This window comes from Diadema antillarum, unplaced genomic scaffold, assembly GCF_040938485.1.
Source record: "Diadema antillarum isolate AM-2024a unplaced genomic scaffold, OU_Dant_1.0 scf00000114, whole genome shotgun sequence".
NCBI classification, from domain to species: Eukaryota; Metazoa; Echinodermata; class Echinoidea; order Diadematoida; family Diadematidae; genus Diadema; species Diadema antillarum.
Genome location: NW_027271003.1, coordinates 1,174,041 through 1,189,702, shown reverse-complemented (window position 1 = coordinate 1,189,702; position 15,662 = coordinate 1,174,041). Strand labels below are relative to the sequence as shown.

The window sequence follows — 15,662 nt, the reverse complement described above, 5'->3', positions numbered from 1 at the left end:
GTACACCTGAAATTGTTCTCACTCAGCCTGTTGCCAATTTGACTCTTGTACAGAGGGACATACTTATGTACAGGTGTATTAGCACATTCTTAGACAAAGCACCTTACATAGCACCATGCATGTGTATGCACAGCTAAATGTACAGCTGCTACACACACATGCACACACGGTAGAAGCCAATATGGACTGGACCACATGTAGGTTGTAGTGAGCAACATGGATCCTCTTTCTGCTGGAATACTGAAGAATTGGACCCAAAATACCTTGCAAAAAGCAGGCAAAGAGGTTAGTTTTTGCTCTGTTTAAGTAAAACCATGATTTGTTGAAGTATAAAGTTAGAAACAGTTAATGAAATTTAACTTAGAAAAATATATTGTTGATGTGAGTGTAATGTACACTGCAGTTGCTGTGTAGTAGGGCATGTATATCTGTACACACCCATAAAACTTCTGAAAAGTTATGTTGTTATTTGCATTTATGTATATGTATGAATAACATTTGATATTGAATTTAGAATTTAGAATTACAAACCAAAATAAATAAGTAAGAAAATATTGATAATTATTTCAATTGAAGGTTTGACAGTACAAGTAAGAATTCATTTTGATCGTGAATGTATGTTAGATTTGAGTCAGTTCATCTACATGTGCATCATTATGTTAAATGAGGTAGTAGAATTGAGATGCCTATGGTATTGGTCTGCAATGACATTTGTCAATTCATATGTAATTTTGATTACAAAAATGTGATAGTGAAGTGAATAGATTAAGTCTATAAAGGTATTCATTAGATTTTTCGTCTGAGAAACTCTGTTTATATAATTATGAATCTGATAATTGGTTTGATGTACATGTACTCAAAATTCTTATTATAACATTATTACTCAACAGTTTTCACGGAATTATGCAAGGAATTATGCACGGAATTATGCAAGAAATCATGAATGGAACTAAGAACGGAGTTACACATATGGAAATAATTCTGGAATCAAGTGAAACGAAAATGCGAAACTTCGAATAAACATAATTCCCGTAGAAACCTTTGTTGGTGTTTGTGTACTGTCGACCACTACAGCCACACTAATGTACCCATAGTCGGTCTCGCTCGTGGGCCTCTTTTCACTAGTGTAACACTCGTGGACCTTAATTATTTGCACAGTGTCAGACTCATGGGTCATATTCGCCTAGTGTCGGACTCGTGGGCCTTGTTTGCCTACTGTCAGACTCATGGGCCTTATTTACCTAGTGCCGAACTCACGAAGTGTATGATTCTTTTATGAGCTGTATGATTCATGGACCTTTTTAATGCCTCTTTGCAGTATCAAAAGTGGGCGTCGGTCTCGTGTTATGACCCCTTCAGTTCATGGGATGCAGCATGCAAATTCAAATAACAACGATGAACATTATATCCTGATTTACCACAGAATACACAAAGTAATCGTTTTCATTACCACTGCCACAATTTTGAATTTCTTGCTTGCTACCAAGTGCACTTTGAAAGAAAATGAATCAATGATACGATCCATAGGGCCTATACGTTCTATGTTCGTACATTCTTCATGAAAGTAACCATAATGAAATATAAACAGCATAGATTGCATGCAACATCAGATCAGTGCCGTTATTGTTTCGCAGCGCGACATTTAGCAAGCACATGACGTCATTCTCTTGGCCAGGTAATACTTAATTTTGAATCACAGCAGCAAACAAACTAACAAAACATTCAACGTTCTGGGTTTTGGTGTATTCTATACTGTAGAGAAAATTGGACCTCAATCCTATATATTACCATTACTATCATTCGCAGTTTTGTAGCCGACAGATTAAGTTTTTTTCTATTTTTTGTGAGGTTGTATTTTAAATCGTTAAAGGTGAAATTCCTTGCAAGTGATTTCTCCGTCACATCGGCCCTCTTTATTTGCATGGAAGACATTGTAGACTGTGACCAGCGGAAACATCGTCAGAGTTCCTAGAACGACCGCTATCTGGGCGGTAACTCCAACCCAGATGAGGTGGCGTCGAACGTTGGTCCCCTTTCGCACTATCCACAAGGCAGCTGCCTGGCAGTAGATGAAAGATAGCCCTTCGAACATCCACGCCAATACCTGAAATCACACGAGAAGGACCTGTCCGTTCAGAATACATCGGTAAAACAGCTATTCGAGAGAACATTATGCATGTATATATCCCATAAATACTTTTTTCCCCTTCTACCTACCCACTTTGGTACTGGACGTACTAATTCCCTCTCAAAAATCATTATCTTTTGATCACTGTAATCTTTTACAATGTAATTTAAAACTCTTGTCTTTGGGAGGCTGGGGACTGCGCAAGAAAGCCAACAGCCTTTGAAGGTAGCAATTCGTGAAAATGTGAAGACATCACCTCTTCACGTCATGTAAGTTGTCATGTTGTTGTTTTCTTTTTTTGTTAGAGTGAAGCTGATTCACTGTATATAAACAAGGAGCAAATCAGAACAAATGAAACAAATCCGAATGATGGACAATAATCACACTATATCTTAAACGGGGAAGACGAAAAGAGGGATGAACGCGGAATGCAGAATTGAGTTACGTATCATCAGGGAGGTGGTATCAGGGAGGTGGTATCATTGAGCGGAGATCAAATTAGATTATCTAAAAAAAATCTCAAACGATCGACCCTTTCTTAAAGGAAAACAAACTTACCCCAAACTAAAAAAAAAAATGATACACAAACCAACAAATTGAAATACATTGGTGGAAGAAATGAGGTTGAGATGAGTCCCCCCCCCCCTTTTTTTTTTGGTTAAAACAAGAATACCATTGAAAATTTCAAAACGCTTTCCTTAAAGCCATTTTCAAATTATTGTAACGATTGATCATTAGAACGTTGGGGTTTAGCACCGCACCACTTAACATCATGTGCATTGCATTTTCGGATTCGAATCCTTCTAAATGACTAACGTTCGTTCACTTTCGGAATTATGAGCTTTCGACGCAAATCTTCGGAAAAAGGAACCTTTTCTGGCTAACGTTCGAGTTCGAATCCTGCCCAGTGCTTGCGTCCTTGGACAAGATGTTTTACCCACTTATGTCCCTCTCGACCCAGGTGTATAAATGGGTACCTGGCAACGTTAGGGTAATAATGATAACAGGGTCCTCTGGTAGAACAGTAGCAACAATGAAGAGGCCACCCTGGGTAAATAAGACGTTATTATTATCATTGCCATGGTAATGATGGTGATTATCATTATTATTATTATTATTATTATTATTATCATTATCATTATTATCATTATTGTTATCACTATTATCATTATTATTATCATCATTATTATCATCATCATTATCAGTATTATCAACCCATGGAACAATGAACATCGATCTTCTCATTATTTTATCCTGTATTGTACGCCCATTTTTATGATTAATGTCCATCATAATAAGGTTATTTTGGAAGTCAACTCTTTTACGTCACTCACGATAAATATTTTGCCGACGAGTAGTCCTTCCAGAGGCGGGTGTGGACTCATCACAGCTACTATCAGGCCGTAAGTGGCGGAGAGAAAACCGATAACCAAGGTTACAATGACCAAGACAAAACTATGAATGGGTTTCACGAGAAACAACAAGAAACCCGTCACCTTGGATAGATTACGAAAGATCACCACATATTCCAATGTGTCGTGCCCATAGGCGCTCCCTGAGTAGGTCTGAATCGTTGGCATTACACCATACAACATAAAGAAATCCATGAAGATGAGAACGTAAAGAAATATGTATTGTTTTGTGGACAGGGGCACTGGGTCTGACTCTGTATGAGAAGATGTTTCTGCTTCAGCTTCTCCCGTTGTTGCTTGCATTTCAAGCAAGATCGTGTTTTCTTTATCTTCCTCGCCCTGGCTCTGGAACAGACCTCCGCAAGGATCGTGGCGTCTGCGGCGTCCGTCTTCGGAAGTCGCGTACTCTCGTATCGCACAAGGGAGCACGTTTAGTCCTATGAAGGAGAGATGACACACCAGCATCATCGCTGTGAGGACATAGAAAAATGATGTCGGTCCAAACTCGACTCGGGAGGCCTTGCGAGACCACACCGTACAGTTATAGGCCACAGAGTGATTGCCAATCAAGGTCTTGTTGATGAACGTGGAGTTTACAACGCATGAATAGTCATTCGTCCCTTTCTGTATTAACATCACGAGTGTGGGCCACAGTGAACTTGATCCTTGCCCGACCAAATACCAGTTGAGGTAACTTGCTTTGAAGAGTGACATGAAGCCGACGAACGTAACGCTTGAAGATACATCGACCAGAGAGATAAAGAATAGGAGAACGAGAAATGCAGTGCTGTGAAGTTTGCCATCGATTGCCCAAACGGTGTACTTGTTCCAGGTGAACGCCACTATGAGGGTTCCTATGGTGGCTATGAACGTTGTCACGTAGATTACTGGGATTTCTGGCCTATAGCATCGTTTTGGTGCGAACCGGTTGCATATCAAAAACGCTAATGGTCCGACGAGGGCCATTTTCATGACCACAGATATGTAAGTATTAATCTCGTATTGCTCGGGGATACCTTGCAGTATCAAAATGGGTACTTCGACCCAGAGTCCTGAAATGCTGATCCAAGCTCCTCCGCCAAACAGGACGACGAGAAGGGCGACGAACCAGGAGACCTGTGAATCAGTCGCCATGTTGATGTTGTCATCAAGGTTTGAAATGTCAGACTTTGGGATCACTGGGTTAATTGTTTCCTTCAGTCTCTCCTATCCAAGAAAGCAAATGGAGATCCATAAACGAAGAGAATATTTACAGTGAAACAACTAATCACATTGACGTTATAGAAGTCTTTTTATGTTGCCAATTGCAGAAGAGTTGAGGTTCATTTTTTTTATATCGATTCATTTTTTATTGATTTTTTCATTTCATTTCATTTAATATATATTTCATTTTATTTATTTCTTTTCGTCAAACACAAAGATAGCACGAAATGAATCAGAAGATATAACATAGGCATGTATTCGATTTTACACGGTACATAATGGTTAAAAAATACAAGATTATACATGCATACCAGCAAAATACATAAGTTATGTCTGGAGGAAAAAAAAGAATTGAGAGGTCCACTGAAAAGCATGCTTGTATAATTGCGAGCCACTCGAAGGATTCTTGTGAACATATTTGTTTACAAAGACAGGACAGAACAAGACAGGAGAAACACAACGACATGACATGACTTGACAGAAGGGTATACCATTGAAAGTAATAAAGCACAACAGGATAATGGAAAGAAAGGAAAGAAAGAAAAAAGGGGAAAAAAGCAAAAGCCCACACGCTGAACATCGTGATCGGAAGAGGGAATTGAGGTGCTTCGGAGCTCAAACAGCTGAGCAAAATTTGTACAAATAAAATGATGTAAAAATTACACAATGATGAATTCAATGATTGATGATTGATGACGAGGATTTGCTGGTGCACATGTTCTCTTCTCAATACCTCCCCGTCTCCTCTGAGGACACAAAATGTATAATTTTCTAATATTGTCTAAATCGTATACTGTCATTTCTACATCCTTGTTGTTGATATTATCATACTAACAATTATTCATCCGCTTGCAGCATGTGGCTTATCCGACCCCCAAAACCTGTATCAGAGAAGAATTTTCTATATCCTCGAATATTTTTCTTTCCTTTTTTCTTTTTTCTTTCTATGTTTTGGTCCTTTGCTGTACCTGTGCTCCTCACCTTAATCTTTACACTCAATTTTAATACTGGGACCTACCCTCGACAAGCTTGCTTTTAAGAGTATAGGTTCCATCATATTTCTTTAGCATTTATGCTCAGATTCCATCTTTTATCGATCAACCACTATATTCTATGTATTTGTCGTATTCTATCTTTCCTTCCAGCCGGATATAAACTATTTCATTTTGTTATATTTTATGTATTTTTCACCGGGAAATATGGAAATAAATTTAAATGTAAATTGAATTTTTGTGATCCGATGAACAAATAATCATGAAAATGAGCATCGTAAAAACAGTCAATTTCTTTCTTTTATACAAACCAATGACGTATGTCCATATCATATTGCTTACTCGGCGAGTGTTCGGCAAAACATCCTGGCCTGCGATGCTGCTTACGTAAAAGAAAGACAATAATACACACACACACACACACACACACACACACACACACATACACATTCAAAGACAGACAGACAGACACACACACACACACACACACACACAAGGGGACGTGAATTGTTGATAGATGCAACACAACATAGGGCCTATTGTGCTCTTTTGTCTCATTCAATCAAATAGGAATGAAGAATTATGATTTTTTTTTTCTCTCGATAGTATTTGTGATGGTAACAATCAGGAAACTTACCTGTCTCTTTCAATGCTGGCAAGCAGACGATGAACTAATCCACGTACTGTGTACTATATGTACAGGGAACATGTCATGGAATCCTGTGGCATGACAGATAATCAACTGTTGATCACAACGCAATCGCTTGCAAAAAGTTGCATTCATCAGGAACCGGTATTTTTGACAGCACCGTAAAGATGGGGTTTCTGTTGGTGTTCTCGCCTCTGTTCCCTGTAGACTTAAAAAGAACAGATCCTAATTGGCTGCGATTAGAAGAGCGTCTTCAGTTCATTTGGCATCATCATTCATTGCTTGAATACTTATACGCCTAACTGGTTGTAGACTGTAGTCAAAGATGGAAAAAAATACCGAAATCATTTCTGCGTGACGAGTTGCTCGTATACCCTACTGTGCCAGACCCATGTAGAATGTTACACGCCAATCTTTATGCACAATGTGTAAATGGCACTTTTCATAACAACCCTACATAGAATTTTGAAGGTTACTCGCTTGCTTTATCCTTACCCACAAAGCGAGGTATTAGACAATCCTGTCCGATAAACAAGATGACAAAGAATGCTCTGTGGAAACCAAAAGACGTCACGCTAGAGTTGGGAAAATAAAAGAACAGCAAACAACACAACAGAAATGCAAATTTGTCATCCAAAATGAATCCAGATTCAATATGCAATGTTTGCCTCACGCGTTAAACAATACTATGCCATAATAAAACATGACAAAATTGAAGCCATTTTCACTGCCTATTCATCCCATTTATGTTATCATTATTATTTTGTTGTTGTTGCAAAAGTAATGTTACTAAGTAGTTTGAATTGTCACATAGGTGTAAATTACCCCTTTTCACATATCAACCACCACTCCTACATCAGAAGATGAATGATTGTCATAGTAAAAGCCATTTTTACTGCCCGGGAGGTGTGGGGGTCCCTTTGACAATGTTCTCCCCATCCGCGTCCAAACACCTCAGAAATGGATCCTGCGTGGCGTATTAAGCGAGGTATTACGGCACATCAACTTTACACCATGTAAAACGTATTGCAATGTTTTACAACCGGAGTTGTAGTGACAGACCAGGGGGTATTTCATGAAGCATTTTGTCCGACAAAGTTGTCGGACAAATCTGCTCTTAGCCAATCAGATGCAAGGATTTAAGTATAGCTTGTAACAGTTTGTCAAAAATATCCGACCAAAACGCTTCAGGAAATGCCCCCCCCCCCCCCCCCCCCCCTCTATAATCACGGCAATGTCTGCTCCGGCGAACTACTCACAGACTATCCCATCAGACCCAGGTTATATGTCTTTTTGATATGTTTCTTACCCGGCATGAACATGTCTGTAACTGCCACATAATGATAGTCAGCCAGGCCAGACACATGGCTCAGACGGGTATCTCTATATAAATAAAGGCATTGGGATGTGGACAATCTCTGAAATATGGTGTATAGGCCTACTGTAAAACCAGGGAGGTGGAACTTCCACCTCCCTGGTAAAACTAAATCTTGGAAGGAGACAGTCAGGGTTAGCCGACCTCCAAACTGGTCACATGACATGTTGTCCTACCACAGAATACGGAACAGCTATACCCTAAAATGGCGTCATCAAGGACGGCAGATAAACCTAATTACATCACTGTAAGTGATATGGGGTGTAGATCAACATGCTATTTATCAAGAGCAATACTCCGAATGGCGTTTTGATAAAATGCGTCCTACACATATAGTTAGAAGACAACAACAATCAAAGTAACACTTTCCTGACATACAACAAGAAATGAATTTAAACACAAGTAAGATTTAATAGTATTTAATCCATAACTTTAAATACTGATCTTTGATATCATTCTTCTAAATTACACTTTGCTGAATGTCGAAATTGTATTAAGGATCCATTTTGACGATGCCTGACGCTGTCTTAAACGCGGCTGCTGAGTATAGCAATTTAGTGATATGGAGAGTGACCCCTCCCCCGTGTTCCACTAATCACTGATCTGCTAAATGAACGTCTTCTTCGTAAGTTGGAGTTCACACAGAAGTGTGCAATTCACTCATTTTTCACTTTTTCAATTCAATAACTATGTAATCATGAAAAGGATGTCATGCAGGTTAAGCACTTTTTAGTATAGCTCTTACCGGCCGAGTGCTAATACTAAGCACGACCGTGAGATTAATGCTGGAATCGTGAGAAGCTAAATGGCTTAGTAGAGGACCCAAAAAATGCACGTCTCCAGCCCCACCACCAGTCAACCCAAGGCATGGAACAAGGTCTAGCGAAGGTCTTTTTGTTCCATCACGACATTGACGACTTCCTCTTTAGCGATATATACTTTCAATTTCAATTTCAAATGCATTTTCATATTTCTCAATGCAACATGTATTACGGGCATAACGATATAATAATGATACATCCTGTCTAGCTTACATGTACAATAAAAACATTGAACATGGTTGCCGATGTCTAAAAGATTCGACCAAAGTAACATTCTATAGAGAAATACGATGGAACCTACTTAAAAACGAACTTGTTGAGTATACCTCAACAAAATTAGCCTAGTGTGAAAAACAAGATAAGCAGCACGGGTACAACATATTTATGACGAAACCAAGGAAAACCGACCATTAATACTCGGGTACAGTGTAGAGTCTTCTCAAGAATACAATCATACACTGTAAAAACATCGGTGTTAGATTTAACACCGTGGGTGTTAAGTCTAACACCGATCAATCTTCAATAGAGGACCACACCCACAGGTGTTAGTAGAAAATGTATTTTGGCGGTGTTAAAAAGTGTTCACCTGGCACTTCGTGGTGTTACTGTAGCTGGTGATGTTTTTGACACTGCGCCAGAGTTAATTCATTAATGACACCGCATGGTGTTGATTTGATATTGGTGGTGTTAATTTCAATGGTATAACACCTGTCCAGCTTCAATAGGAGACCACACCAACTGGTGTTTACACAATTTTTTCAAAAATCAAGTGCTTTAGCGGAAAATTCTTCATCGTCTTGTTGAAGTTAAGAATTAACAAGAAATTCAGTAACTAAGAAACTATCAAAAAAAGCCTAATTTTACATTCTGAAATGACACCCGGAGGTGTTAATCTAACACCATGAATGAGCATCGGAAATTTAACAACAGCTCGGTGTTTCATATTCAACACCGGACTTTTTGCATGGTAGGACAACAGATAAACAACGTGCTGCACACGAATTAGCAGTAGCTACTGATAGCAGTATCGACAAATGCGTATGAAAAACTATGAGATGTAGACTCCATGAGCCCAGGGTGATGATCTGGGTGATGGCTTGCTCTCATTCTATAATTATTTTAAGTGTTCACATGGTTTATTTTGATTCATGGGTTTTCTAATCGTTCAAGTCTTGATTGATTAGAAGTGTTAGTACAACTTGCTCATTGAAGCCGAACAGTCAAGCTGTCCGGAAAGTCGAGTCTTCTCTCTTTGCTCTTTGCCCTCTCTTCTGGTTCACAGTGTCCTTTTCAGGACTCACATGCACATTTTCTAGAAAGAATACCTCTAGTCTTTCTTACTCTCCATCTCGTATCTCCTTTCTCACATCTCCCTCTTCACTTATCTACTATCTCCTCTTCCAACAACCCTTTTCAGTACTTACCACATGGTGAACCATAAAACTCAACATTCGTTATCGACACCACCATGTAAACGTCCACCTTCAAAGATCATCTAACTTCTCATTCTTTTATGCTGACGATGGCAACAACTTTCAAAATATGATACTACACCACTATGATGTACATTGAGTGAGGTAATAGTTTGCATGGTAGTAAAGTAAATGTTAAGGTTTATTGAGTTTGCTCTTCACCATGTGGGTAGGTCTGAAAGGGTCTGTTTGGTTAGTCAAGAGAGAGGGGGTATAGAACGGTTTAAGGGTATGAGTCTGACGACGGAGTCTGTATCTCCGTTGTGCCAATGCTAGCTGTGCGATAGTCGACGGTTCCAAGACTTCCAAGAAAGAATACCTCCTTCATTTTCTCCCTCCTCTGCTTCCCTTCACCTTTCTTCCAACTTCTACTTCATTTTTTTGTCCATACTCCCACTCTTCTCATCACCATCACTTTCTCCTATGCCTATCATATACCTGTTTTTTTCTCTCAACACTAAAACAGATTTTTTTTTTTTTCCGGTCTCATCACCTGTGGAACCGTACCCCTATGATGATGATGATGATGATGATGATGATGATGATAATAATAATAATAATGATAATAATAATAATGATAATAATAATGATGATAATAATAACAATAATAATTATAATAATAATAATGATAATAATAATAATAATAATCATCACCACCATCATCATCATCATCGTCATAATAATAATAATGATGATAACAATAATAATAATGATAAATAAGAATGAAGATAGCATTAACAATAATAAAGAAGAATTGTATTCTTCGAATCTATGTGGTGCATACCTAAAAAAAGACACTGGTTATATACAAGAACGTCGAACAATAACCTCCGGCCCGAAAGGGTAGAGAAACCAATAGGTACTTCGAAAAATCTCTTGTGAATCGCAAGACCGCATTGAGCATGCGATGACATAACCCGAGAAAGTTCTCCGTGATGGCAACAACTTGTTGACAAGATTTCAAGTGTTCTTTTGATAAAACTAATGTTAACATGTTTATACAAGCCCTACATTAAATCAACTTTATATAAAAACAAACAAACAAAAAACAACAAATATACTGATCAAAGAATGCCGATATGCATGGATCATTGACAGTGGTATTCTTGCTCCCCCTTCTGTGGCTCTAAGTGTAAGAAAAAATTATACAATAATAATTGTAATTTCAACCCTTTATCACAGAAGATTCGTTGCTATGTTCGTGTCTGTACACATTATACAAAATTATAAGCACTGATAAGGGATCTATCCGAGATTATTGTGACCTCTATTTCTCCACTAGTCTTGATCGACCATTTGTGTGTATGTGTGTGTGTGTGTGTGTGTGTGTGTGTGTGTGTGTGTGTGTGTGTGTGTGTGTGTAGTAAACTCTTGCAACCAACAATAAATTCAATGCAGGGATCTTTAAGGATATGGTAAAATACATGGTAACTTGTGTTGTGTTGATTATACCATGGTCATGCATCACTTATCACGTGATAACTGCAAAAAAAAAAAAAAAAAAAAACTGAATATATATAGCTACCAATAATATATAGGCCTACTGCTATTTTTCTTCAGGTTACGTGGACCCCCCCCCCCCGCGTTAAAATGATAAAGAAAATCTTCCAAACCATTTTGTCGATGTCTTGACAAAGACTGACAATCACTGCATGCTACAGGCCTATATTAGTAATTTGATTAACAATAGACATTGAAATGCACATTCCCGATAAAGTGAACATACGTGATCTACGTCACGCTTCATACATGGTATAACGTACCATGTATTCATGTGTTTATAGGTCATGTATAGGTATGGTATGTATACGGTATGCATAATAGGTGTAGGCCTACCCACCATGTCCATGAAAATCTTACAGCCCTCATAGTATGAAGCACATACTTTAACTCAAGGTAATTTATAGGGATTGTTGTATCACCACATAAATAATATTGTGCTGGAGGCTGAACAGCGTTAAGAAGGATTACACGCATGTGACGAGAAATGTGACTCTCATCTGGGTTTCGCAGCCGGATTTGTGGTAAATCGCCCAAAGTCAGTCACACGGTAGTCACATTTAGGTCTACTTTGGAACTTTAATCATTACAAAATATACATACTTCAACATCAGAGCGACGGCTGCACCGCGATTGTGGAACGATATACCACGATTCATCCGCATTCCCCATCCCTTCAATGTCTTCAAGAAGAATACTTTTCTTTTTAATGCTAATCTGTGACTGAATTTTGTTGTAAAGTGCTGTGAAATCAGTCATTGACTGTGTAAGAGTGCTATATAAATAAACCGATTGTATTATGTTGTATACATCATCAACAACACGTCGATGGGAGCTCAGACATCAGACTACACCATGCACTAAATTAGAATACAGGTTGTGTCAAAAAGGCTGCGCCAAAACTGTTACAATAATATAGGTCTTATTTACCCAGAATATATCCTCTTCAGTGTTACCACTGCTCTACCAGAGGGCACTGCTATTATTATTACACTAGCATTGCCAGGTGCCCATTTATACACCTGGGTCGAGTGGGACATAGTGGGTAAAAACATCTTGTCCAAGGACGTAAGCACTGGACGGGATTCGAACTCGGGTCCTCCGATGGAGTCAGGAGTCTGACATGCCATCCAGCGTGATATTACTCATCATGTGCTTCGACAAAAGCGAGCATCACTGATAAGGACTTGAGCGCTTTCAAACAGGATATACTCCCTGGTCCTGCACCTAGCTCCCTCTTTCCAATGTGATGGCAACAATGGATTTGTGTGCCTGAAATTGGAGCAGTGAATATAGATGCAGTGCAAAACTGACAATTTTTAACAGCAAAAAGTTTAAAAGCACGCTGAAACATGATTTAGCGGAGTACTTTATTTGAAGGATCAAAATACTCCAGACTGAAAGACAGAAAAGCAATATGGCAAATGTGTATACCAGACAAATATGAGGTTTTCATAGGAAGACCTAATTTTCATTCTTTTTGACTTTGCGCCTTTATGATAGGAACACACTTCGAAATTAACTATTTTAAACAAATCTCCCCTTTTATACAGAATGCAATATGTTCGCCGTCAATTTGTTAACCCCAGCAAGCACTACATAATCTTAAATCAATGTGGGGGAGGGGGGGGGGGGGGGGCTAAAATCCCAATGAACAATGTGAAATTGCCTGTATTAACAGCCGGGTCGACTTAAATCATCCGTGACAACCTAACGAACAAGGCTTTGGTACAGTAGCTATAGGTACATACCAAATTATTTACCTTGTCATGCTCCGTATCGACCTACGCTATCCATGTATTTGTTTATAATAATAACCTGAACAATGCGCCATGTTCAAAGAACCAGTGAAGTGTGATCTTTGGATCTAACAGATTATTTACCTCCTTGTACAGCTAAACGTATGCTCTCGAGTTTTATAAAATAAGCAACACAGCCTGATCTGTTCATATGTGAAGTATGTAGTGGGGGCGCTGTGGGAAAGTGGATGAGACTCCTGACTACCAGTCGAAGGACTCGAGTTCGTTTCTCGCCCAGTGCTTACGTCTTTGGACAGTGGTTACCCACAATGTCCCTCTCGACCAAGGCGCAAAAATGGGTGCCTGGCATCGGGGTAACAATAATGGCAGGCCCTCTGGTAGAGCAGTGGCAATGCTGAAGAGGCTATACGCCCCGCGTGATGGATAAAGAGGACCTTATTGTTAAGTGCTGCTTTACATAAGTATATACCAACACGTGACCAATGTCCTATGATAAAAAAAAAAAATCATGTTTTGGACACCTTGTAGAACGTTTACATCATATTGTATGTAGGCAGAACTGGGCGACTGTTGACAGAGAACATGTGGTAGCGTGGTGACCTGCTGGTCCTCTTGTAGGGTTTTGCACGATATCATATTACACAACATCAGTTTAAGTTTTTTTGTAATATTTTTTTTCTTCTGTTTTTGGTTTGCTTAAATGTTTGTAATTATGGTGGTATACAGTTGGTGAAAAGCGGCTCCATTTCAATTTGATAGATCTTATTCATTTGTCACAGCTACCAAGAATTTATTCAACACAGAAGGAAACATTGCAAAAGGAAAGAAAAATTTGCCCAGTATGATACTCCATTGATAGCGGAGCCATAAAATAGAAACTTCTGTTAAACGCATTTTCTAGTACGCCTACACCCCTCGCTTTATGTCCTAATTTACGGCAGTCAGTGTTTCATGCATAGGGGGCTATATAAAAATAATAATTATGTGTCGGAGTAAGCGGGTTACTAGTAAACCATGCACTCAGGTTCATTTCATATTCACTGTCCATCTTTGTAGAGAAATCTTTGGCATTGAAGGCATACTCTGTGTAGTGCCGATCGTGCTAAACTAACTTCTTGAACACGACACCCAATCATTATTATTCATGCTTACCCTCCTCCCTGTAAGGTGATGAATATTAATGAGCGTAAGCGAAATCTCTTCCCTCAAGTCAAAGTCGCCTCTAAAAGTGCCTTACAGCTACGTACGTACGCCGTGTGTACTATCGAACCGCACACACCGGCACACACACTGCATGCAATTGCTACGTGACGTACATTGTACTCCCTAGTACGTCTCGACTACTCGAGCTCATCCATCACATTCAAAACACGAGCGAGCAGAGAACCTCGGAAGTTAAAAAGTCTACAAAGTATGAACTGTTGCCCAAAGTTACTGTGACACTCTGTTGACTTCAAAATATCAGATTCACGTACGTGCCGACACATTTCATTATCTAGCCATTACAATTCAAGGCATATTACTCCTGATCGCCTAGCGCTTAACGCTTGGGCTGAGGCTGAGCTGATTCAGTGTAGATCTACATGTTAGTCCCACGTGTGAAGATCTGCGTTAGCACTGTCTTGTATAGCTACTACACGCAGCCGCTGTAGCGACAGCGGCTGCACCTCTATTAGAAAATTCTACTTCGCAGACGTTGTCATTTTTCAGTGTGGTTGTGCGACTCCTTCATGAATATCTTTATTAATCGTGGAAAACTAAAATACAAGGAATTATCGTAATCTATGATAATCATTCAATAATCGGTATGCGATTTTTTGTTTAATTACGTCAAAAACTCACCGAAATCTGTGGCTGAAATCAGGTCTGTAAACGTCCTTATTGCTTCACTCCTCATCTGCGTGTTATTTGAATGGCATTCATTCTCGTATACTACAACGTACAACGTAGGTAGTTGGAGAGGCGCCCTCTAGCTCTCCGACTACCTACGTTGTACGTTGTAGTATACAAGAGTCAGGCTAGAGTTACTTGCAAGTCTTATGAGAAGTTACACCTGATTTGGCCTTTTATCAAGGAATGAAATGGCCCCTGCTGCAAATAGGCACCCGGTACAAAGCCTGCCACAAACAGGGAATTTTACTCTAGACTTTCACTTCTAGTTGGTCTCTATAGACTCGTGTCATGTGGTCAAAACGTCAGCTGTACGTAAACTCTATACTCTATCTCTATCTACTACTTGGATTCGGCCTGGTGTCCATTCAAAAAGATCCCAGATGAATTCATCAGTGCGATGCCACTGTAGTGATCATTATTTTCTTTTTATTTTATGTTTTTGATTCAGTGCCAATGT

The 15,662-nt window shown here is 39.1% G+C and overlaps 1 protein-coding gene across 1 annotated transcript; it reads right to left on the bottom strand.

Moving 5' to 3' along the window:
- Nucleotides 1–1,864: 1,864 nt before the first annotated feature.
- LOC139719715 (solute carrier family 52, riboflavin transporter, member 3-B-like) lies at nucleotides 1,865–4,506 on the bottom strand. The gene is made up of 2 exons (XM_071631110.1): nucleotides 3,463–4,506; nucleotides 1,865–2,104 (listed from the first exon to the last, which is right to left on the bottom strand). Exons 1-2 carry the CDS (start codon nucleotides 4,504–4,506, stop codon nucleotides 1,865–1,867), a joined length of 1,284 nt encoding a protein of 427 aa, XP_071487211.1.
- Nucleotides 4,507–15,662: the final 11,156 nt, after the last annotated feature.